This window comes from Nilaparvata lugens, chromosome 5 (genome assembly GCF_014356525.2).
Source record: "Nilaparvata lugens isolate BPH chromosome 5, ASM1435652v1, whole genome shotgun sequence".
Classification (NCBI taxonomy): Eukaryota; Metazoa; Arthropoda; class Insecta; order Hemiptera; family Delphacidae; genus Nilaparvata; species Nilaparvata lugens.
The window spans coordinates 11002542-11030449 of NC_052508.1; the positions used below are offsets into that span (position 1 = coordinate 11002542).

A 27908-nucleotide genomic window follows, 5' to 3' on the forward strand; every position below is an offset into this window, starting at 1 on the left:
ATAGATAACAAGTTCAAAGAGTTTTGTGATGAACGTTCCAAATTGATGTAATATTTTATTTTTATCTTGTTCATGAATGTAAACTTTTAAATGAATAAAGTGCTAATTACAAAATCACATTTACAACAATATTATTGAGTTGATCGAATTTGAAAAGTTCAGAGGATTGAATACCGATAACTCACCTCTCCATCCTGTACAATGACGTCCATGGAGTCCTTGATGATTTTCTGGAAGACGTAACTCTGTTGCGAGAGTGGAATGATGCCCGCCATCAGATGTCGCTCGTTCTGCATCAGTCGCTGTAGCGCCATCACACACACCAAATAGTTCTCCATCTCGTGTTCGTCCACTACGTCTTCTCTGTTCTCTACAAAACAAATAGAATATGATGCATTTTCATCAATAATATTATAAATAAAGGAAGGAATTGACGTATACAGGGTACAGCAGCAAAACTGAACGCCATTCAGTTAGCTGATGTCGTAGTAGAGCAAATTATTGGTCTCATTAGAGAGGCCAGACCATAAAGTTTTCTTCCCGACATGTTCAGTCGCCATCAGGCATTGGAACAATGAGAAGCATGCATCGGCCTTGAAACTTATTTTTCGAGCGATTTTTCTGAGATCACAACCCAGCGCGCATTTCAAAATCGTTTTAATTTAGCCGCTTTGGTTACTGTCCCGGACCGGAAATCAATTGCTACGCGAGTCACTAGGTTCAGACAAGCTGCAAGTGCGACAAGACGAAGAACTGAAGTCCTGCGGCCCATTAGGTCACCTGAGAACATTGAAGCAGTGAGAGTTTCAATGTTGCGATCACCACAGCATTCTGCGCGCATACATGCGTCTGCTCTTCGACTTTAAGATCGTTCTGTGAGACGAATTCTTCATGATGATCTTCATTTCCATCCATACAAGATGGCAATTGTACAGGAACTCTCTGAACGTGATTCCAATTGAAGGGGTTATAATACAAGGGGTCCAAGTGACATATTGTTAGTTTCGAGAAAATTGAGTCTAAAGTTTACTTACATTAATTAATTCTTCATTCATGAAATGAATATAGAAATTATATTCACCTATTCCTATAACTATTCAGTATAGTTTTACCAAATCAAACGTACAGTTTCATGTCTCAAATTGCTTTCCTTTCTCAGTTATCAGCTACATAGTGATAAGAAGTATCATTTTTTACCAAACAAAACTCTATTGTCCAGCTACACATAAATCTATCAAATTTACCAGAAATTGAACAATGATTAATGACCTCATTGCATTATTATCTGATTCTCTAATTTGTTCTTGAGGTATATTTTGCTTGGTGACATGGCTTAATCAAGGTTAAATTTAATTTAATGGATACGAGCAATCGTTGTTCTGTAAACAAGGGATCCAAGTCACTTGGACCCCTTGTTTAATCAAATAAACAGCTGTTTGAAAATGTAGTTTAAACATTTTACACCAGATGTCAGCACTGATTAGACTTACGCCTATGCCTCTTGTATACTAGATTTTTACCATTTTCAGCTATCTATTACTGTAGATAACTCAAAAAAATGAAAAATGTCACTTGGACCCCTTGTATTCTGACCCCTTAATTGAGGTAACACCAGGAAGCCTCATCTGAATTAGGAGCGATTTGGAGTGGCCAGCCCGATCTCTTATGATTTTTTCTATGGGGGTTTTTGAAATTTCTTATTTATGTGAACCTTCCAAGAATCCTACAAGATTCGAGGACCAATCAGGGGATAAATTGCTAACATAACAATTGTAATGCTGGCAGGAGTCATGACAAACGCCAGAAATCGGTTTACACAGTGTATGATGAAGGGGGGACGTTACCTACCTGATTTGATATACAAACCTAATTGAAACAAAACTTTATGCATGTGTCTACATTACAAAAAATAAATACAACCTATCTGATCCAAGAGTTTTATTTACTTTGAAAAAGGAAGTTTCGCTGCCGCACCCTATACATGTACGGGATAGGAAATTCACGTTTGACGCGTAATCAAGTACGAACTAATGAACTGATTAACTTGCAATTTTACATTAAGATTCTGAATTAACCGAGGATGGTTATAGACCTATTTTCATTCTTATTAATCAATTAATATAAATTAAATGATCAAAACAAATTTGTTCAATTTGTGATTTAAAATATATGTAACTATAGAAACCCAACCAAACAGAGCTTTCTCCAAGTTATTCCTCAACTTAATTGGTAGCACACGCGACTCATGAATTTGAGACCAATAACACTTTTGCTGAGAATTTTCAACTGTAATGAAGATTATCCACGTAATTTGGACAAAATAATAAATAACTATTCTATTTTTTATGTTTCCAAGACATAAGGAGATTGCATTTTAAAACACATAATTTTCCACGGTGCAAAGTACGTGTTACCTGTTAGTACTGTATGAAGTTTGAAGCTTTGGACAACAAGTTTAGGACGCGGGCATATAATTGATTAAGTTGCTACAAAAAAGCTGGTCACGAAATGAAACACAAGCTTTGCTTTAGTGTGCCAAAGCCCCAATTTGGAATCCATTCTACCACCTAACCACGTCGCAATACATACACAATCAAATACAAAGATGAGTAAGCAATTAGAAACAAAAATAACAAACCATACTTCAAATATGAGAGTCCACTATGGGTGAACAAAAATAAAGAGTCTTTCAATGAATTATTTCACTCCTGAAACAGAAGGCGAGAATTAAAGAATCATATCAGTAATAATTGGCAATACAACATGAATTTGAATCACTCACCCAGATGCAAGACTCCTCTGCGATTGCCCAGTGTAAGTCCAGTTGATTGCTCCAAAGTCTGTGAGGCTTTCATCATTAGTTTGTTTGCTTTCTTCTCGAATCTGTAACATAAATTAAGCACTGTTTAAATATGGAATTTGTTGGATACATTAATTGATGTAGTGGAACTTGTCCATAATTGAGAACACGGTTTTAGTTGTCAAATTTACTTTTAATCTAATTACAAGACTGCATTTTCGTTTTGAAATCCACCCAATTCAGATGTGTAGGCCTATAGATGTGTTGGTTTCAACATGTAACTACAGTCCTGTAATTAGATTAATAAGAGTGTATTGTACCACTAAAACAGTTTCTGCAATTGTATAGAGTTGTGTCATAACAAAATACAAACACAGTATGTTGTCTCTTTCTACTTAGTTGTACCATAATTATATGGAAGACTTGTACAGATTACATCAACATAAGTCGTATGTAATATATAAATAATTGCATGTCACGAGTTTATTTGCTTCCACGAAGAGTGTTTCAGGTAAAGTAGAAGTGAATTAATTTCAGTATATGTACTAGAAAAATTACGTATTATTTTTATAATACGTAATTCATGTATAATTTTTAATTCACGTATAATTTACTACCGACATGTATAATTTACTACCGAACCTTAAGGTGCGTACAGACTTTCGCTCTGCTCCAAGACCGAACGTCACTCCAGCAGAGCGATTGATGATCGACCGGGGAGCAACAGTGTTTCGACCGGGGAACGCGAGAAGATCTAACATCTTCCGTAACGTTCATGATGGGTGCGGGGGAGGAGCGACTGTGGTTCGATGATGGTACGAGGGCGGAACGAGGGCGGTACGAGGGAGGAGCGTGCTCGGTGCGGGTTGGAAGCGCGAATATGTGTACGCAGCTTTACGGTACAAACTCAAAAGTCAGTGCAAACCTTAGTTTGCAGAGCAGGGCTTTACGGCCAATGTTATTTCCATACAACAATAGGAGCACACTGTTGCCGATTTTATAGTAATTCTATCAAAAAGGCTCCATTTTAGCTCTTTCTCTCACACAATTATTTCACAGGCTCTCTGGATTCAGTGAAATCTGGCAGCGCTGTACTCCCTAAGAGCAATGTTGCAAATTAAGGTTTTTACAGACTATAGTAACATAACTGGATATAAGAATCACTGGAATTGTTGAAAGAGTAATAACGGGATTGTATAAAGAAATAAGCAAGCTTGAAAGATGCAATGTCTACTCACACATGCTGAAGCCGTTTTGAAGCTCTACGCCCAGCAGCCTCGTGCTTTTGGGGGTACTTGGTTCTCTAAAAAAATTTAAAAACATTTGTAAATAAAAATACATATGATAAATATATTGCAATAGATAAAGATGGTTGCAAGGTTGCAACTCAATAATATATCTCTATAGATCTTGTCTCAACCAAATTTGAACTTTCTAAATTTGTAAAGTATTGAAATTTAATCACAAATCTATTTACATATTAAATTTAATTAAAAATTTCAATAGGCCTACGACAATTGAAAAATATACTGTTATCAGTGTTCATATAAAACGCAGTACATTTGAATGCAGGTCTCTTATGACTACCAATGCAAAGATTTTTGTCAGTAAGAATTCAAGACATTGCTACCCATGATCGTTTCAAAGAAAGCTTTAAATAATTATAGTCTCTTGAATATTTGCCCATAACTTGAAAAATTGAGGAACTTTTGAAAAAATCTCACTGAAACTTAATGCTATAAATATCCTAATCCTATTATATTAAGCGAGCAATTTCTGTATTTATCTCGTATATCTGGTTATTTTTATATCTGGTTATTTATGTTTTACGGGTCTCGAAAACGGCTCTAACGATTTTTACGAAATTTGGAACATAGTAGGTTTATGATATAAAGATTCGATTGCACTAGGACTCATTCTTTGGAAAACTCGCTGAACGACATTAAAGGGATAATTCATCCTTGGAAAACAGATGATAATTTCGTCGTCTCTCGATAACAGACGATGCGTGTGCCTGTATGGGAGAGAGACAGAATTATTTCCAGCTGTGTAATCATAATCAATTTGATCAACATAATCTGATTTGTTGACATGACATGATAATCCTCCTAAACTAGAGTATATCATAATTTTCAAAGTTGATCATTATTTGACAATTTCAAGTGTTAGTGAGTGTTATTCAATTTGGTTTGTATATAATCTAAATTATAATTTTTTTGTTTTCAAATGTTTTGAACAGAAAATTGAACTTGAATTTAAGTGTATGGAACATAACCTACTTTCTGGACTATTTATAGTGTATAAATCAAAATTCGGGAAAGAAACAGTTTTGGGCTGTGCCTGTTAGTACTTCCCCAATCATTTCAAAGAATTTGTGTTCGGTTTATCAAAAGTCAATAAATAAAACGAGCGAAGCTTTGTGCCCCGATATTATTTAGTAATAATATTTAATACAAGTTTTCATATTGTTTTTATTAATTTGTAAAAAGTAGCCCATATGAGTGGAGTGTTTTAATATCTTAATATGTATCATCCATTCATCTATTCATAAATTCTTCATTGTTTCCATTTATATTAACCCTTTAATGCATGGTGATGCAGATCTGCATCATACCATATCTTTCCATTCAGATACTACAGAAAGCAGCGTATATCTATAGATTCATTCTTCTAGCACTCTTCTATATATACTCTATCAATGTAGTTCCTTCCTTTGCCACAAGATAGCATACAAACCTCGAAATTGAATGAACCAGATGCCTCTTTCACCATTCAGAGCTCTACGTAAATTGTCATTTTGAACAATTTTTAAAAAATACTTGGAATTAAAATTATTGGCCAGTAAATTATTTTTCAATTTTCAAATATCATCAATATATTTTCAATTTTAATTTGAGATTTAGAATGAACCTCACAGCTGTTTCAGTAAAAACATGTGTGATGCAGATATGCATCACCATGCAGTTGGGAGCTAGGTTAGGAGTTTGTTTACAAATGTCTACAGGATTGTTGTGATTTCAGTTTCCCAGTGATTTCAGTTTTATTGTGAGTTTGGTGCTGATATTCCGTTATTTGTGAGTTTCAATTCAACTTGACTGTGTTATTCATGAACAATAAATAATATGAATGAAATAATTAGGATAGATACCGAGAACTATGATGATGATAGACTTGTACAGCTAGACTTATTGTGATTTCAGTTTCTCAATGCTTTGAACTGTTTTATTGTGAATTTGGTGCTGATATTCAGTTATTTTATGAGTTTCAATTCAACTTGACTGTGTTATTCATGAACAATAAATAATATGGATGAAATAATAAGGATAGATACCGAGAACTATGATGATGATAGACTTGTGCAGCTGATTTTAGACACCGAGTTTGAGATTCCGATTGACAGTGAATTAGATACAGATGAAGAGGATAACTATGCCACAGACGATAGACAAGTTATCTCTGTGACTAAGTGTCGTGAATTAGCAGAGAACAGTTTAGTTTTTTGTGAACCCACATCTTCTCAGAGCTCAACAACTAAACCCACAAGTGATGCCTCAAATGAACCTCAACCTGGGCCTTCAGGAGTGGTAAGCAGCAACACAGGTAAGAGAAATGTCTCTACAAATAGTAAAAGTGGTCCAGTGAAAACTCTGTGGAAGTGCAAGAAGTTTCAAGCTCCAAAAGACATTGATTTTTCGGGAAGTACAGATCTGCCTTCAAGTATTGCAGAACTACAAACACCCACACAATTTTTCTCTTATTTTGTAAATGATGAATTCCTAGAGTTAGTTGTAGCAGAGACAATAAAATATAGTGTACAAAAAGATCCCAACCGGCCCTTTCATGTTACTGTCCCAATGATAAGAAAGTACATTGGAATTCTCATCATGATGTCAATTGTAAAACTCAACAACATCAGAGACTACTGGAATGGTAATATAGGGAATCCTGTCATTTCTAATACCATGTCAGTGAATGACTTCGAAAATATAAGAAGATATCTTCATTTCAACGACCAGACCTTATGTAAACCCAGAAATCATCCTGAGCATGACCGGCTGTTCAAACTTAGGCCTGTAATAGACCATCTTTGTAAAAAATTTCAATCTGTCCCTTTGGAAGCCCAACTTTCCGTCGATGAACAAGTGTGTGCTACAAAAGCACATCACTATATGAAACAGTACAACCCAATGAAGCCCCATAAATGGGGCTACAAGCTTTTTGTATTGAGTGGCATAACAGGATTTGCTTACAATTTTGAAATTTATTCTGGCCAGGAAAATTCAAAAATGCTGCCCAATGAGCCTGATCTTGGGGCTTCAGCAAATGTTGTTCTGCGGCTGTCTCGGATTGTTCCAGAAAACCAACATTATCAAATTTATTTCGATAATTACTATACAACCCTTCCTCTACTGCTTCATTTGGAAACTAAGAAAATTCATTCTCTGGGGACCATAAGAAGAAATCGCTTTCCTGGCCTCAAACTTCCAGAAGACAAGCTGCTGAAAAAGAAACCACGGGGGACATCTTATGAAAATACAGCTACGATTGATGGGACTGAAGTTTCAGTTGTGACCTGGATAGATAACAAGGTTGTCAATTTAGCCTCCACATTCACTGGGGAAAACCCAATTGGAAGATGCTCTCGATATGATAGGAAGCTGAAACAGAGAATTGAGGTGAGACGCCCACAGGCAGTGGAAGATTACATCAAATTCATGGGAGGCGTAGATCTTTTGGATATGATGATGGCCACACACAAAATTAGTATGAAGTCAAAAAAATGGTATTTTCGAATATTCCACCATTTGATCGATCTGACATGTGTGAATGCATGGCTGCTGTACCGAAGAGTTCATGGCAACACCATGATCCAAACAAAGTTCAGAGAAGAAGTGGCAGTGACCCTGTGCAAAATTGGCCACAAGGATATTCCTAAGAGAGGCAGACCCTCCTCATCAGATGTACAGGCAGGCATGGATAAGAAGAGGAAGAAAGGACCAGCAGCTCCTCAACCAACTATAGATGTCCGCAAAGATGGGGTGGATCATCGGATTGCCTACAACAATGAAAGTCGACTTCGATGCAAACTTCCAGGTTGTCCAGGCTTCTCCTACTTCAAATGCAGAAAGTGCAATGTAAACTTGTGCATCAATCAAGAGAGAAACTGTTTTGACCAATACCACTATGGCTAAAACAGCACATTGCCATAATAAAATCATTCATAAATTTAGTTTTTTTATTATCTGTAAATAATTTTTATTTCACATAATATAGGAAATATTTGAAATTTATTGTTTTTTTTTAATCACACATCATACAGTATTGAACATCTGAATCTTGTATATAAAGTAAAAATTAGGTTTCATAAGTGGAAAAACTAGTGAATGAAACTATAGATCTTCACTCCATGATGATGCAGATGTGCATCATACCAAAAAATGATCTATAAAATATGTTATGGTAAGTGGGATTTTTTTAATATTTTTCCCTTGATATAACTGATATACTAGAGATGAAAATAATTATTTCAGATGAAAGTGGAAAATCATGCATTTAAGGGTTAAGTTGACGTTTCATACATCACTAAGATTTGCTCTTACAAGTGATTTCATGTGAATAATTGTGTTATAAATAGAAATAAAAGATATGTCGCTGGCTACCGCTGGCCTTGATGAGGCACTGGTCACATTGCAGTGTAGATGGCAAGACAAACGCGGCCAAGCTTACCAACATGGTCAATTTACTGGGGCAACGTGTGGACTGGGTATTATAATTTATAATTCAATCGCTAATTTTTACTTTTCTTGCCCTATTACTATAGGTAAGGAAAGTATTGCTTTCCGAAAAAAATTAAGGTACCCCAATTTCTAAATTTCTATACGTTTCAAGGTGGTTTTATGTGTAGGTGTGTGTGTATGTGCGTCTGTGTAGACGATATCTCATCTCCCAATAAACGGAATGAGTTGAAATTCGGAACTTGAGGTCCTTACAATATAAGGATCCGACACGAACAATTTCGATTAAATGCAATTCGAGATGGCGGCTAAAATGGCAAAAATGTTGCCAAAAATAGGGTTTTTCGCGATTTTTTCAAAAACGGCACCAACGATTTTGATCAAATTTATACCTAAAATTTTCATTGATAAGCTCTATTAACTGCCACAAGTCCCATATCTGTAAAAATTTCAGGAGCTCCGCCCAATCTATGCAAAGTTTAATTTCAGATTCTCAATTATCAGGCTTCAGATGCAATTTCAACAAAAAATTTCAAGTGGAAAAGATTAAGCAAAATATCTCTACAATTTATGTTCTGTAACATTTTCACCTAAAATTGAAAATAAGCTCGAAATTCGAGAAAATGTGATTATTCAATTGCAAACTGTTGGCAACTGTTGATTCTATTAAATCATTCACTATGAAGAGATAGCACACATCGTGCTTCTCCAGCTTTATTGTCCTGCCACCAGCTGGCTCATATCTTTGATTAGTAGACTTGAGATGCGCGTGAACACTAGCGTCTGGTGATCAATTTTCATAACGGCAAGGAAAGTTGTGTGAGTGAGCCACACCAGATTTTTAAACTATAATTCAATTCCTAGTTTTTATTCTTACCATGATAGGGGACGAGGCACCCCCCACCCCCTGCACGCTTCCACCACTACCCGTTCGCTGCTGTTCCTTGAGAAGTTGCAGCGATTTGAGCATAACAGTGGCGCGCACACGCGCATACACCGACATGTACTCGCCCCCCTCCACTCCAACGCCTCCTCCGCCCTGCGTCACCAGCCAATCAGCGATGGCCGTCAGCTGACTGCTAACCGCGTCAGGGAACTGGGTATAAGACGAAACTGACGAAGTATCGTCTGCTAACAGCTCTGCAAAATCAAATCAAATTAAAGTTTGAATGACGAAAACACAAATCAAAGAGAAATCAATACAGGATGTCGTCCCACTATAGTTAAAACGGCAGGAGACCATAGATTCTACATGAAATTTGCAACGAAAAACGTTTAGTAAAATTTTCTCAAATCCACCTTAGATACAACATCGTTTTTACAATATTTTTGAAAAACGTCACTAACTAGAAAATTTTCAGTCAGAATCTAATTCTAAGAATATGGTTGGAAAGAGGAAGGAATTTTCAATAAGATTCATATGATTTGTTCCTTGGTTTGACACGTTTTTGAACTTTTTAAGAGCTTCAAACTGTTTGAAAGTATGCTTTGAGCTCGACGAATGTACATTTTTTAATGAACCAAGTTAATGAATTATCGGCCGTGCTGAGTAGGAATATTCCAATCATGAACTCATGGAATAGTTATTTGTATATCTAGAGTGATAAGTATGACTTTTTCTCCCTGTGGGAAAAATTTTGAAGCCCGAGGCAAAGCCGAGGGCAACAATTTTCCTGAGGGAGAAAAAGTATTTTTCGCTCGTGATGTACACAACATTTTTCCTCCATCTACATTATTTTATAGAAACTGCAAATAAAATCATTTAAATAACATACGTATTGGTGACAATGTTTCCTAACAACATAACCTAAAATCTAAAACCTAAAAACCGGTCGTCTGATTGGCACTGCTGATTGCGCTATTCATCGGCAGTAAAATTGTAACAATTATATCAGCTGGGTGGCTACCAAAAATGGCTGACTCCAGATCACGCGTTTCTGATTTGAATTGCAGATCAAAAATATTTGTTGGCTGGTATTTTGAATGGAATAAAATATTTTTTAAATTGTATAAATTTGTATCGTCTACTAATATTAAAAATATAATATCATAGAAATATATATTTTACGAGTTGATCAAATTTCTGGTTGTGGTATTGAATTCAGTTGACTCAATGACAGACACCTCTATTATGCTTTCTCCAGTTCAGTTCAGTTCAGTTCAGTTTCAGTTCTTCGCCACAGTCAATTGAACGGGGAATTGTCAAGTTTTATTATTAATCTCAATATCAAAATTTGATATAAATAAAAAAAATATTTATTTATTTTTAATATAAATAATCTAATTGTCAAATCTTAATAGTTTATTTTCGCAAGTGCTGGAAAGTATGTTCCTCTGTGTATTCAGAAACTGCATAATATGGCCTTATACAATCAAGTATTTTTTTAATTCTGAGAAAAATAATTTTTTGCTCTCAATAGTTTTGAGATGTAGCGGGAGAAGGTTGAAGAATCGTGGTCTTATTTCTTGTGTTGCAGCTATGTTGATTGCCTCTTAAAGGTGGATTTGAGTTTTTTGCTAGTATTATAGTTTCCAAGATGTATATAGATATTACTGTAAAAATTTTGTTTTCCAGAAACAGAGGCCTGCAGTGCTCAATTACATTCGTTTGAAAAATTGTTCTTATTGCCTTTTTTGTATTCTAAGTATTTGGTCAAGACAGTTTTGGGGTGCAGCTCCCCAGGCAACAATCCCATATCGCAGGTGCGAAGTAAACAGCGAATAGTAAGCAGTTAGAGCCGTTTTTTCATCCGTAGTATTTCTTATTCGTCGTATCACATAAAGTGCTGAGGATAATTTCTTAGATAAGTAGTCGCAATGCTGTTTCCAGCTCAAGTTCTTATCGACCATCACACCAAGAAACTTAGTAGAGCCCACCGCCAGCATGCTGTCCTCTCTCAACTCCTCATCCTCTCTATTGCAGTTGTTTGGTGTGAAGTTGATGAGCGTTGTCTTTTTCTTGTTGATATTGAGTTTCAGACTATTGCAGATTGATGTGGCTTCTTCAAATGCTAGGCTAACTCCACTATTGTTTGCTTTCTGATTGGTAGGTAAAATAATGGTAGTATCGTCAGCAAAAAGGATGCACGTTTTGTTTTCTGTGAGTAGCTCTGGGAAATCATTAATATAAATAAGGAAAAAAAGGTCCTAAGATTGACCCCTGAGGTACTCCCCTAGTGACTTTCTTCATAGATGAGTGGATGTTTTGTAAGCTTGTTTCGTTCTGGTATAATATGTCCACGTATTGAAATCTCTCAGAGAAATAATTCTGGATCCAACGTAAGGCCAGTTCGCTTATGTTGAGCTGTCTGAGCTTAGAAATCAGTATATTTTGGTCAAGATTATCGAAAGCTTTTTGGAGGTCCAGAAATAGTCCTGATGCTATCCTTTTATCCTCCCAGATCTCATTTATTGTGCTGCATAAGTCGGCTATAGCTGTGTTAGTACTCCGCCCCTTCCTAAACCCATGTTGGAAACTTGTTATCAGTTTATTATTCTCCAGATGGTTGACTAACTGATCGTAAACTGTTCGTTCCAGAAGTTTTGATACAATGGGCAGGTTGGCTATCGTCCTATAATTGTTAGGATCTTGTTTGTCTCCCTTTTTGTGTGTGAGATGTACCTTGGCTATCTTTAATTTCGTGGGTAAGGCTGCTTGACTAAGAGAAGAATTTATAATATGTAATATGGGCTTGATTATTTCTTTTTTACAGTATCTTATCATCCTTCCCGATAGCTCGTCAAATCCAGTTGAGTTATTTGATTTGAGTCTATTGAAAAGAATGTCCAAATGAGACTGTGTAATTCTTTTGAATGTTAAGAGAGCTGGTATGTTTTTGTTTGGAACTATTTGAGTACTATTCTGTTGGTTAGGATGAGGGTTTGGTGTTGTAAACTGTCCATTGAAAATACTATTGATCAAGTGTGGATCCATAATTTGATTGCCCTTGTCAACAAGGCTGATGTTTTTGGAATGACTGCACTGCTTGTTCCGCTCTTTATTTACATGTTTCCAAATTGCTTTTATTATCAGACTGCATGATTTTGGTTATGGCATGTTGTTTTCTTCTCTTTTTCACTTCCATATCATAGATTTGTTTAGATTCTTGGTACTTTATTTTATCATTAGTTGATCCTGTAAGTGTATATCTGCCTTGGTCTTGTTTTAAATGGGCTTTCAATTGGATAATTTTGCTGTCCCAAAATATGGCTTTCTTAGTTGTATTAATCTTTTTTGATATCCTGGGCATAATCTGGTCAAGAGAATTGCGCATTATCCTTAAAAAGTTGTTATATTTCATCTCAACAGAGGCTGGTGTGTATACTGATTCCCAGTTCGTTGATTTTAGTAGATTTTTTAAATCAGACAGTTTTGCATTTGAAGAATTTCGAGAGTATTGAAATGTTGGTTCCTGAGCTCTGTTCTTATTTTTTATTTTACATATTAAATGGTGATGATCGGATATAGCTGAGCTTTCTGCTAGAACGTGTATGTCTTCCTTCTGTATGTTTGTGTAGCAGCCATCAATACTGGATGCTGTGCTCTGAGTTTTCCTTGTTATAGGAATGTCACAAATCCGGCACCCATATTCAATCAGTAAATTTTGCAGGTATTTTACTCCTTGGTTGCCTGTTTTTAAAATATCAAAATTCGCATCTCCCAAAATAACAATATGATTATTATTTCTTGCTTGGTGCTGTAGAAGATGGGCTAATTTTTCTAAGAATATAGCTGTTGTGTTAGCACTTGGGGACCGATAAGTTCCTATCAGAATGAGGTTACGAGATCCATATTTCAACTTCATTGCTACAGTTTCAAAGATTTGTTCAGCTGGCTCACTTATATCACCTAGTTGAGTCTTTTCAATCTCCAAAGATATGTCATTTTTTACGAATAGTGCAATGCCACCCCACATTTTTTCTGACCGGCAGTACTCACTTAACAGTCTATATCCTTCAATATTTGTTATATTAATTGCTCAAATCTCAAACCATGTTCCGAAATGATCAATATGTCTGGAGAATATTTGTCTATCTCGATAAGCAGTCTGTCTAGTTTACTTTGCAGTCCTCTTTGGATGTTGAGATGGAATATTGTTAATGGTCTATTATATCTAGGTGAGTTTTTTGTTATTCTATCATTCCTATTCTTATGGTCCTGCTTATTGTTTCTATGAGGATGAGTCTTTTGTCTGTCTATTGTATTTGCTTGATAATCTGCACAAGATTCACTGGCACTTATAAAAAATTATTTGATCTGCTATTATATGAATCCAAATTTGAAACTCCAAAGCAGCCAATTTCTACACTATTTACTCTATTTACATGTGATTTACTAAGCCCAGTAACATCCTTATTGGTTCTTTTGCCAATAACGTGTCTTGTAATAAGTTTCCTCAACTTCTCTTTTCCACTACTCTTGTTCAAATGTAGGCCATGCCGAGTATAATCTCCTCTTTCGAATTTCGCTAGGTCCAATATATCTATATCATCAGTACGAGATATTGCCCTGGTCAGCCATTCATTAAATTTCGTGACGTGAAAGTTCATTTGTGGTCTGTCATATCTACAGGGTACAGTACATATTGATAGATTCGTTCGTTTTGCAGTTTCAAAAACAGGTTGCAGGTCAATTTGAGTTTTATGTCTCGTGCACTCGTCGTCCATATCATTGGTTCCGGCCATTACCCGAGTGTTTCTTTCTCATTTTTCAAAGTGGAGTTCTCAGCTTCCAGCACCTCTATTTAATCTTCATGCGATCAGTTACCTCCCTGCACTCTATTAGCTGCTTGTCCACCTCAATGCAATGGTTCAACGCATCATTCCATTGCTGTCTCAATACAGCCATCTGTTCAATCAAGTCTAGATTTCCTTTTTTCAATGAATCAATGCATGTGTTATTGTTTAAATTCAATTCATTCGATTCATTTGGACCAGGATGGAGGGAAGAATTTAAATTTATCGGAGTGCTGCAATCAGTATCCGTCGGCACACCAGAAACGGAGGACAGAACATTATCCGTATCGTTGAGAGAGTCGAGGTCGTCAACAATAGTTGTCTCTTCATTAAGAGAGTCTTCGCCGATATAATCGGATCTGTTGTCAGGAGGGGGGTGATTATGTGAGATTGACTGACTCATTTCTACTATCTTTGTTATTTCCCTGTCTGTTTTCAAAGCAGCCTTACATTTTTTGTTTAAGCAACGCCATTGGCGTAAACCAGCAGCATTAATATTTGTAAGATGAGTTAGAGATATAACTTTTAAAGATACCCAATAACAGAAAGTTATATTCAAGTTATAATGTATACGTAAGTTATATTAAAGTCCAATTTTTTTCTGTCTATGTAACAGAAAGTTATATTTAAGTACAATGTATTCTGTCTATGTAACAGAAAGTTACATCAAAGTTATATTAAATATTACAGAAAGTAATATTCTGATACAGAAAGTGATATTCTGTGATAAAAACGTTTGAGAATTTATTCTGTCTGGTCAATAATAGTGAAAGTTACAACTGATATCAGTCTGCACGGCGTCAGGAATCAAGATAGCAAGTTAAAGTTACGATTTTTTATAGAGGTTAGAGATGCCGGTTTATCTCTTGTTTTGGGACTCTATCATTCAATCTTCTCATCTGAGCTTAGACCTTCTAACCTATTACAATGTAAGTTTTTAAAATAGAGATGCTTCCCATTTTATTTTAATGGAGTCACTTTTCCTCCCTAGGAAGTTTTTCTGTTTTTTACTACCGAGAGCGAAAAAGTGACACTTTAGTATTATGTTTCAGGGAGTAAAGTAAGTACTTGAGACAGTAGGTGGAGGAAAATTACATTTTCACTGCGCCGGTAACTTTTACTGATACTGATATGTGGGATTGTGTTATGTGGTTCTATTATTGTGTAGGTTTTATTATGTAGGTTTTTGAGGGCAGGTTATATGTTAAATAAGTGTTGATTTTATTTAATTAATTTAATTATTTATTCAATCATTAAGAATTACACAACTTACAGAAAAGTACCACAGGCTTATAAGCCCAAAACGGTTCAAATTCTAATTTATACAACAGTCCAAATTTTATTGTTATTGTAAATGTTAATTTACCGTCATCAGTGGCCACCAAATCGAGAAGAGTCATCGGTGGGATCGGCTTGCTATGTTTCAGTAGCAGCTCTTTCAGTTCTCGGTTCAATGAATCTCCTCCGGTATTGAAAAGAGTGGACTGTAACAAAAAAAAAGTATAATTATGATAAACAGGATTTTGAATTTATTCACTTTTGACTATAGCGAGGTCCACGTTATAATGGGAGTGGAGAAAGATAGGAAAACAACGTTGCGCTATCCTCTGTCTTGTCAATGCCTTCTATAGACGGTAGCTGATACAGGTTTATTGATATAATATCAACTGTTCATTCTCGTTTAAAATAATCAATTATATTTCATTAAGCAAGAAATTATATTTTTCAATAATTGAATAATGAATTCTCATAATAAGATGAAATATTTTGTTCAATAATTATTAATTCTACATGGTTAAAAACGATCTGGAAACAGAGCATAGCGAGAAAGAGATAGCGCTATCCGCTTTGTTGAATGATAGACAAGGATAGCAATACCATTGCTAATATTAAATACTGCCATTATAATATGGACCTCACAATAGCAGAGTATTCTCATAATACATATACAGTATGAAAAAATAATCCATTATATTTTATTGAAAAAGAAATTATATTTTTCAATAATTGAATAATGAATTATCATAATAAGATGAAATATTTTGTTAGTTAATTATTAATTCTACATGGTTAAAAGACGATCTGGCAACAGAGCATAGCGATAAAAAGATAGCGCTAACCGCTTTATTGAATGATAGACAAGGATAACAATACCATTGCTAATCAAACACTGCCATTATGGCTTGGACCTCACTAAAGAAGAGTATACTCATAAAATAAATGCATGTAAAAAATAATCAATTATGTTTAATTAAGCAAGAAATTTAATTTTTCAATAATTTCATAATGAATTTCCATATAATATGAAATATTTTGTTAAAAGACGATTTGGCAACAGAGCATAGCGAGAAAGAGATAGCGCTAACCGCTTTGATGAATGATAGACAAGGATAGCAATACCATTGCTAATCAAACACTGCCATTATAACATGGACCTCACTAAAGCAGGGTATACTCATAATACATATATGTAACTTTGTGCTTGATTCCCTCAAATTACTGTCGTTTATGGTTCCTATTTTGACGATTAAATAGGAAAATGTTTCTCAATTTATTAATCACTTACTGTAATCTTCCCGTGTCACTGAATATCTCTTATTGCGCATCAATGAGTTCATCTGCCGAATTTTGTGTTATTGATAAAAACCAAGCAATAAATAAATGATATTTATTACCTTTAACCTTCTGGCAGTCGCGCTGTTGAAAAAAGTACAACAGTGTCAGTTTTTTTACTGCACAAAACTATTGGATGGGGTGATGTAAGTGAATGAGTGACCAATGCATTCCAAAACTTTCTCCCCATCACTCCACTGAGTTGCAGTATCAACCGAGCAATTGTTCAATCTTTGGGTGCCATTTAGTCGTGACAGTGCATGAGTCGCACTGTGCATAAGATAGGGAAAGACTGTATATGGGGACTGTAAACGAACCAATAACACAGAATTGATGGCTTTGCTTGGTGTACCTTATTGGGCTATGAAATGGTAATCATCCAAATGTTCATAGGCGTAAAATAATCCAAGAAGATGGAAAAAGTAATTATACAATTAATGAATATGTTTTGACAGTAAACAGAGTACATAACACTTGGAAAATTGGATGTTGTAAAAAGTACAACATGCGATTGCTCGTGTGACAGAGAAGGGGCGCGACTACCGGAATGTAAAGCTTACATTGTAGCGATTGGTTCGTCAAAAACAAGTACATGAGAACATATAACAAAATGATAATTTATACTGCATTAAGCAAAATAAAGTCGTTGGTGCAAAGCACTACATCACATAAACAAGACAGTATCACAAGCCGCAAGCAACAAGCCGTTGCAATTAATTGAAACTTGTTATTTACAAGATTTACAAATAATATACCCACATGGGAAGAAATTTTCACATATCAGTATCATATCAGTGAACGTGTCCAGTATTATTCCCATATAAGTTCTATTAATGAGACTATTAATGAAAAGATAACACACAGTATCTTAACCTATAGTGAGGTCCACGTTATAATGGCAGCGTTCGATTAGCAATGGTATTGCTATCCTTGTATATCATTCAACAAAGCAGATAGCGCTATCTCTTTCTCTCTCGCTTTGCTCTGTTGCCAAATCGTATTTCAACAATGTAGAATCGATAATTAATTAACAAAATATTTCATCTTAGTTATTGAAATTATTCAAATTTAAATTTATATTATTTCTCCCCATTTTAAAATACCTACAGTTCAATGATCATCCTTTGCATTTCTCATATAGTTGTTATATGAATATCATTCTCTCATATCTCATTACAATATCAAATCAAATGAAACCCATCAGGGCGTATTTCACACAAAATAATGTAAATAAATTATTATAAGATTGAGTTTTTTTTCAATTTCTGCAATTGATTTAGATAATTTTCACCCAATAAATGATCTCAATTCAGTGATTCACTTCTCCATTCCTTTTCGATTTCTACTAATTTAATGTGTAGCAGTGAGCATTTTTATTGTCTCTTATTTATAAAAAAAACATTCGTATTCAATGATCACGACGAAAATGTGAATGGATGTAAGAATCTATCTATATAAGAAACAAATACGAATTTTATGAATTTATAGAGTTTATCTTGATAGTATTGTATATGATGAACATTTTTTATATAATGTATATAATTGTATAGTACTTGGTAGTTTGTATGGATTGATATTGATTCACATGGTAAACATGAAAATACTTGACAAACTTGTACCTATTTGAAAACTAACATCATATTGTTATGAAGATGAATGATAAGGTTTAAGGAAGTATCATTTCAAAAGATCATGAATTATACTGTAACAAAAAGCAAATATACCGTATATATTATTTTATGGCGAGAATAATAAATTATGTTTGAATAGGTGATTTTTCATTTGGAATCCTGAAATTTTTATCTCTATTCCATAACCATCGCAACGGTGAGGGGTTGATTCAATTGTTTACTAAAAGTGATATATATACATACTCAGGGGGTCACCAAACAAAAACGGTTGTGAACCACCGAGTTAGTATTATACCATAGAGTAAAGATACAGTTTCATTAGATTTTTTGTCTCTGATTATACTCAATTGAGTACCACCGTAGAAGAATAGAAACTACAACTATCCTCTTTGGAACTACTTTGTCTGATTAATTGAAATTGGAAATTATCGTTTTCAATGTCATTTTCAATTTTAGAATTGAATTATCATTCTCCATAGGGATAACATAATTGCATCATTAACTTTTCCATGCGAATCCCTAAGGGAAAGACATGCTCCAAATTGCAAAGTGCATGTAATTTTCCAGTATCATTAGAGCAAGCGATACAGAAGCAGCAAAGATATCAACAACGTAGCAGTGATGAGTTTTTAGCTTTAGTTGAGCTTTTTACTACTTCTGAAAGTAACTGATTATCAGTCTAGTAGTACAGTAAAGTATTCAATGCATTCGTCAGTTGTTTTATGAAGATTTACAACATTGTAGCAGGCAGAAATCAATGTTAAAGTGAAATTCAAGAATGAGCGTGTCTACTCCCGAAATTTTTGCACATCCTAGACTGAAAAGAAGAAGAAACGTGAACCCTCATTTCAAGGCATTTCGTCAGAATACATCGTTGCATGGCGTGAAATACATATGTGATCCTTCCCGTCACTGGATAGAGCGATGTTTTTGGTGTTTAGTTTTAACTAGCTGCATCATCTCGTTGTATGCAATCTACCAAATGAAGATGTCCCAATGGAGAGAAACGCCTATGACCATTGAAGTGTCAAAAACTCCTCAACACATAACGACCCTTTCGTTCCCCGCTCTCACAGTGTGTGGTGCATTATCTATATCAAACGAAACAGTTAAATCTTTCCTCAATAATACTGGAAATGATTTTAATTTTTTGAAAACTATAGCGGATACTTTAGGTATGACTATTGAAGCGTCTGATAAAGAATACAACATGACTTCCGATCGTGGAAAGAGATTCCTTATACCCGATTCAATCCTAGAGACCATTTTCCACTCTTACGATTTTAAATTGAGCTTAGTCAGAATTATAGATTATGCTGAAGCTATGCTCTGTTTTCCAACGTACACCTTCAAAGGGTTGTGCATGTCTTGCAAAATGGCTCCGCCCTCTGAAATCTACAGAGTCAACACAGTGCGAAATTTTTTCCGTAGAGATAATGATGTACTACAGTTGGATAATGAATACAAGTTCCAAATGAACACTGATGCGATACACGGCTTCCCTTCGTTTCAAGTGAATAGGACAGATTCACTAAATATTTATTCCTGGCAAAGATCGAAATATCCACCCACAGTCAATCATCGAAGTATCGTATATTCTGTTCATATAAATATGAGATCGACTTATATGAAAAGGGACAGTGTAAAACCCATGTTTACAATCCACAATGCTTGGGACATCCCCAGCCCGTTTATGAGATGGCATCACCTTGACAAATTTAAACATTTTCAGTTAAATATAGAGCCGGAAATGATACTACACTATCCAAAAGACGATGGAGATTTCCTATACAATGTTGAACCCATCCGTCAATGCTATACTGCAACCGAAAAATCTCTGGACTACTTTCAATATTACACTTATCAGAACTGTTTGATCGAGTGCTCCACAAAAAGAGCTTTGCGAGAATGCGGTTGTGTTTTGTTTTACATGCCACACAATGAGACAACATACATCTGCTCACATGAGGACAGTTCTTGTGCTTTGAATATTGCTTCAAACAGTTTTTACAACACAAATAACGGAAGAGACTCATGCAACTGCCTGCCATCCTGCAACTTCACTGAATACAAGGTGATATCAGTTGACACAAAATCTGGCCTGGGGCCTATTTTTTGGACAGAATATAATATAATGACCAGGCTTAAAATTCTATTTAGGGACGATTATTTCCAACCGAAAATTCGGGCATACACGTACAACAACTATAAGATGATCGATGCCACAGTTGTCTACTTGGACGTGTTTTTAGGGATAAGTTTAATGACTATGACTGAAATATTCTACTATTTCTTGTTATATGTTATTGACTATTTGAAAGAAAAATTGGGCAAACAATTGTAGAAATGTGGCAAAATAATGAATGATAACTATAGAACACTTGAGTCTAACTATAGTGAGGTCCACGTTATACTGGCATTGTTTGATTAGCAATGGTATTGCTATTATACTAGTCTTTCATTCAACAAAGCGGACAGCGCTATCTCTTTCTCGCTTTGCTTTGTTGCCAGATCGTCTCTTAACAATGAAGAATTAATTATTAATCAACAAATTATTTCATTTTAATTATGTAAATGCATTATGAATTATTAGAAATATTATTTCTTGCTTGATTGAATAAATATTACTTATTTTAAACGAGAATGAACAGTTAATATTACATCAATGAACATGTATCAGCTACCGTCTATAGAAGGCATTGACAAGACAGACGTTCGGCAACGTTTTTATCCTATCTATCTTCAGTGACATTTTAACGTGGACCTCACTATTAGCATGTAGGAAAAAAGGGCGATGATTGTAATAGAATGAATTTGATGACGTGGCGGAGTTTGGATTCCATTCTACCAATTTAACAAAAATAATTATTAATTGATTTGATTAATTACAATATCTCAGTAATTTCCATCTGTACAAATAATATGGTTGTATGGAAAGTCATTTTCTAGAAGTATTTATTGGATGATGTAAAATTTCAGTTGTTTCTAGCTGGAAGCTCTTGAGAATGTTTGTCAAGTTTCATTTTGATAGTGGAAGTATGTAACTTTCCTGTTATTTTGAGAACTGCCCTAAGAACATTCTACTACTTAAAGAATATTTGCCATGTAAATGTATTAAGGTTGATCTATTTTTCCATTATTGAAAGTAAGCTACAATATGGGATCACTTGTTGGGGAGGTATTTATTTCACAAATATCAATACACTTTTAGTTGCACAAAAGAAAATTATCAGAATAATGGCGCGTGTACCTAGAACGGAACATGCAATGGTTTTTTTTTAAACATTTCATATTTTGCCATTAAGATATTTATATGTCTTTAGAGTTTTAAGAATATTTTTCATTAGAGGAGGAAATGTTCAAAGTAATGCTAGAGTTTACTCTAGTCGTTTGAGATTTCAAAATAAGGTCATTCTGTTGAAGGCTAATGTTGAAGCTTTTCGTAGGTTTTTTACTTTTTGTGCTTTAAAGTTTTATAATTATCTACCTTTCCATGTGTCCTCTAGTTTAAATTTAAGAATTTTTCTCAAGGAATTGAAATCTTGGTTGTTTTCACTAGAAGATGTTGAGTTCTGTTTAGATAGTATAGTTACTTTTATATTGTATTTTTGATATTATCATATTGCAGTGAATGATACATTATGAAGGGACAGTTTATCTCTTAGTACTCTTCAACATATTTTTTTTCTCTTTATTATAAACATTTATCAAGTTTTTATATAATTTTAGCTAGGCTCTAAGCTACTCTTTCTTTATTTTCAGTGTGATGGTGCCTCAACACGTTTTTTCAAATGAGGTTACCTAACCACTTTATATTATTGTTTTGTAATGTTTTGTGTATTATTTATTATTGTAAATTGTAAAGTGTGTCAATAAATGAACTTGAAATGAACTTGAACTTTTATGAAGATTTACAACATTGTAGCAGGCAGAAGTCAGTGTTAAAGTAAGATTCAAGAATGAGCGTGTCTACTCCCGACATTTTCGCACATCCTAGACTGAAAAGAAGAAACGCGAACCCTCATTTCAAGGCTTTTCGTCAGAATACATCGTTGCATGGCGTGAAATACATATGTGATCCTTCCCGTCACTGGATTGAGCGATGTTTTTGGTGTATAGTTTTGACAAGCTGCATCATCTCGTTGTATGCAATCTACCAAATGAAGATGTCCCAATGGAGAGAAACGCCTATGACCATTGAAGTGTCAAAAACTCCTCAACACATAACGACCCTTCCGTTCCCCGCTCTCACAGTGTGTGGTGCATTATCTATATCAAACGAAACAGTTAAATCTTTCCTCAATAATACTGGAAATGATTTTAATTTTTTGAAAACTATAGCGGATACTTTAGGTATGACTATTGAAGCATCTGATAAAGAATACAACATGACTTCCGATCGTGGAAAGAGATTCCTTATACCCGACTCAATCCTAGAGACCATTTTCCACTCTTACGATTTTAAATTGAGCTTAGTCAGAATTATAGATTATGCTGAAGCTATGCTCTGTTTTCCAACGTACACCTTCAAAGGGTTGTGCATGTCTTGCAAAATGGCTCCGCCCTCTGAAATCTACAAAGTCAACACAGTGCGAAATTTTTTCCGTAGAGATAATGATGTATTACAGTTGGATAATGAATACAAGTTCCAAATGAACACTGATGCGATACACGGCTTCCCTTCGTTTCAAGTGAATAGGACAGATTACCAAAATATTTATTCCTGGCAAAGATCGAAATATCCACCCACAGTCAATCATCGAAGTATCGTATATTCTGTTCATATAAATATGAGATCGACTTATATGAAAAGGGACAGTGTAAAACCCATGTTTACAATCCACAATGCTTGGGACATCCCCAGCCCGTTTATGAGATGGCATCACCTTGACAAATTTAAACATTTTCAGTTAAATATAGAGCCGGAAATGATACTACACTATCCAAAAGACGATGGAGATTTCCTATACAATGTTGAACCCATCCGTCAATGCTATACTGCAACCGAAAAATCTCTGGACTACTTTCAATATTACACTTATCAAAACTGTTTGATCGAGTGCTCCACTAAAAGAGCATTGCGAGAATGCGGTTGTGTTCTGTTTTACATGCCACACAATGAGTCAACATACATCTGCTCACATGAGGACAGTTCTTGTGCTTTGAATATTGCTTCAAACAGTTTTTACAACACAAATAACGGAAGAGACTCCTGCAATTGTCTGCCATCCTGCAACTTCACTGAATACAAGGTGATATCAGTTGACACAAAATCTGGCCTGGGGCCAATTTTTTGGACAGAAAATAATATAATTACCAGGCTTAAAATTCTATTTAGGGACGATTATTTCCAACCGAAATTTCTGGCATACACGTACAACAACTATAAGATGATCGATGCCACAGTTGTCTACTTGGACGCGTTTTTAGGAATAAGTTTGATGACTATGACTGAGATATTCTACTATTTTTTGTTGTATGTTATTGACTATTTGAAAGAAAAATTGGACGAACGCTAATAGAAATGTGGCAAAATAATTAATTCAATGAATGATAACTATAAAAAACTTGAGTCAAACTATAGTGAAGTCCACTAATGGCATAATAATGACATAATGACAGAGTTTGATTAGCAATGGTATAGCTATTCTCGTCTTTCATTCAACAAAGCGGATAGCGCTATCTCTTTCTCGCTTTGCTTTGTTGCCAGATCGTCTTTTAACAATGTAGAATTAATAATTAATCAACAAATCATTTCATTTTAATTATGTAAATTCATTATGAAATTATTAAAAAATATAATTTATTACTTAATACAATGTAATTGATTATTTTACCACAGTTAATATTACATCAATAAACCTGTATCTGCTACCGTCTATAGAAGGCATTGACAAGACAGACGTTCGGCAACGTTTTTATCCTATCTTTCTCCACTGCCACTCACCATAGGTTTAGATACCTGTTCTAACTATAAGCATGTAGGAAAAATAGGTGATGCATTGGAATAGAATGACTTTTTAATTTGATGACGTGGCGGAGTTTGGACTTCATTCTAACAAATTAACACAAATAATTATTAATTTATTTGCATTTGTTTAATTGCAATATCTCAGTAATTTACATCTGTACAAATGATATGGTTGTATGGAAAGTCATTTTTCTAGAAGTATTTATTGGATGATGTAAAATTTCAGTTGTTTCTAGCTGGAAGCTCTTGAGAATGTTTGTCAAGTTTCATTTTGATAGTGGAAGTATTTAACTTTCCTGTTATTTTGAGAACTGCCCTTAAGAAAAGTAATTAGAATGCTTTAACAATCTCACTTTTGTAAGGTACATGTTATTTTATACCTAGTAGATACTTTATTTATTTCTGTTAGGCTTCATGTTATTTTATACTTAGTACTTTCAAGATATTTCAGACTGACTACTTAGGTGTGATATAGTGGAAAATGTGTTGTTTAGTATTTTGTGAAATATATTATTGAATTTAATGTACAGTGCATTATTTTGAAGAATAAATTGATTTGAATTGAAAATAATATATATTATGCCTACTGTGACTAATTTATCATTTTTATGGATTTTTCAAACTGGAGAGTCAAATTGAATTTGTCTTTGAAATTACAATACCAAATCAAATTAAATCATCAGAGCGTATTTCACACAAAATAATATGAATAAATTATTATAAATAATTAAGTTTTTATTATTCCTGAACTTGATTTAGTTAAATAACTAGATAACTTTTTAGGTAACTTTCCTCCAATAAATGATCTCAATCAAGTGATTCCTTTACAATTTCTTCTAATACACTATGTATAATATATAAAATGTAGTGAGGTCCACGTTATAATGACATTGTTCGATTAGCAATGGTATTGCTATCCTTGTCTATCATTCAACAAAGCGGATAGCGCTATCTCTTTCTCGCTTTGCTTTGTTGTCAGATCGTTTTCTAACAATGTAGAGTTAATAAACAAAATATTTGACTTTGCAAGAGGCAGAAGCCTAGAAAAAAGAAACTCTTTGTCTATTCACAGAAAACGAATTGAACGGAGTGAACATTGCGGAAGTTATTTGTAGAAACCAAAAAGTATAATAAAATTGTTGAACTCATGGAAATTATTTTTTACTGTACCGGTTGCTGAAACTGATACTAATATGTGAGAATTCGAGAATTGAATATTAAGGGCAGAGAAATCTTTTATAATGTATGCTGTATTTTTGGTAAGGGCTATAAGCCTGTTTTTTTTTTTCATTACCATTCATTCTATGATAATGGGCCAGTTTCCGAGCTCGGGACTTATGTAAGTTCTAGACTTTAAACAGCTGGAGTCAGAAAAATGGCTTTCCAAAACAGGGCGTAGTGGCAGTAAATAGTTGCAGCAAAATAAATCTTTATTTTCTCATTTCTATAATTGGAAACGGTTTTCCTTGACGAAATGAAACATTTCTAAATAATCGAAAATAGCTGAAACTTAGCACTATTTTTTCTTTATTTTAAGTTCAATTAACTCGCTGAAGGACATTAAAATGATAAATACGTCCTTGGAAAAACAGCTGGAAATTTTGTCCTCTGTCGATATCGTAATGGAAGAGAGTGAACGAGTGCATGTGTGTGGGATCATTCAGCTGATCTCACGAGAAGAATAATAATTAAGCAAGAAAAACTTATTCTCTTTTATTTCTTTTTTTAGAAAACATGTTTACTTTAGAAAGTCCAAAATAGTAACTAGATACTGTTAGTGTAGAATAGTACATTGTATACTAGTAGTTCTGTGAACAGTAGACCTCGCGCTCAGTAAGTTACATTGACCTGTTGCTATGTTTTCTCAAAAATTAATAAATAATTTATCAATTTAAAATGTCTAGAAAAATCCTAAATAAATATAGAGCTTTCTGTCCTATCGTACCGTGACGTGTCGTCCCGGAATGTGAGTGTGAGCGCTGTTATCAGGTCTGGCTGCAACTGTCTACAACGTTGATGGAAAGATACATTTTCAAGATGTTCGATGTTTTTGAACGGGTAGTATTATAAATATAGTCAACTGTCTACTAACGTTGATGGAAAGATACATTTTCAAGATGTTCGATGTTTTTGAACGGGTAGTATTATAGTCTACTAGACAGCTGATTTATGATGAATAATTCTATAGTCTGATTTTTACGGTAATATTGGCGTGGGTATGAAGGAGGCTCCTTTTTCCTTTTATATTATCCTTGAAATGCATAATTTCCAAAAACCTTGTATATACGTCGACGCGTAATTTAAAAAGGAACATACCTGTCAAATTTAATGAAAATCTATTACCGCGTTTCGCCGTAAATGCGCAACATAAAAACATTTAAACATTAAGAGAAATGCCAAACCGTCAACTTGAATCTTAGACCTCACTTCGCTCGGTCAATTAGCAAATAGTGTAGCAAACATTCTAAATCGAATTCATAATATATCTATTTGTAATTGATGATGTGTTTGTTTTTTGAAGTGTGAATAATTTATTTTGATGAGTGATAGTAGCTTAACCTAGATTTTGATTTGGACTGTAGTATAAATTAGAAAAGGGACAGTTTTGGGCATAAGCCTGTTGTGCCACCTCATATAACTGTAAAAATAATTGTTCGACAAAAAATGAATTAATAAATATAAACTATAAATTCAATCTATCGTTACAAATTTTCTATGCTTTTACACTCCAGAGCGAAGCTAGGTCCCCCGATATTTTAATTTGAACGCGACTTTGACTATGACTATGACTATGACTACGCCACGTTTCGAAAAGCCAATTTTCTGAATCCAGCTGTTTGAAGTCTAGAACTTAGCTAAATCCCAAGTTCGGAAACCGGCCCTATGTGTTTTATCATGGTTGGATTTAAATTAAATAACAGGCTATGCCTGTTGTCTTCTCCCAATCGTATTATATATTATAATTATGATTCGTGATTGTCACTGAAATAAATATATAAATAAATAAATATGAATACTGACAACATTCTCGAGCTCGACCGACTGCGGGTTGTTGTTGTGGAAGTAGGTGAGGGCCGACTGCAGGCGAGTCATTGCGGCGAGGAACGGGTCGAGGCCGGCCGAGGATGGGCCAGCCCTCACCACCGGCTCCACCTCCTGGGCCACGCCGTAGTAGGCGATCACGTGGTCCAGCGCCACCAGGGTCTTCTCGATGTCTGGTGTTGCGAGTCAAGGTCAAACAATGAACTCGAGAAAGACACAAATAAATAAAACATAACATAAGGTACAAAAAAATGTATGAGTTTGAAAAAGTCAATCAATGAAATGAATCAATCAAGGACAATGTTCCTACTCTAGGAACGTGGTAGAGTTTGAGGAAATTTAATCATTGAAATGAATGCTCAATTTGACTGTTTTTTGAC

The 27908-nt window shown here is 34.6% G+C and overlaps 1 protein-coding gene across 1 annotated transcript in view; it reads right to left on the reverse strand.

Moving 5' to 3' along the window:
* The window catches only part of LOC111046500 (exocyst complex component 7), a 48886-nt gene that overhangs the window by 14638 nt on the left and 6340 nt on the right, over positions 1 to 27908 (reverse strand). The window contains exons 3-8 of the mRNA XM_039427661.1: positions 27508 to 27701; positions 15638 to 15755; positions 9413 to 9675; positions 4039 to 4103; positions 2783 to 2883; positions 186 to 370 (exon numbers count right to left, since the gene is read on the reverse strand). Of these exons, the coding sequence (XP_039283595.1) occupies positions 186 to 370; positions 2783 to 2883; positions 4039 to 4103; positions 9413 to 9675; positions 15638 to 15755; positions 27508 to 27701 (926 nt within the window). The remainder of the gene's footprint in view (positions 1 to 185; positions 371 to 2782; positions 2884 to 4038; positions 4104 to 9412; positions 9676 to 15637; positions 15756 to 27507; positions 27702 to 27908) is intronic.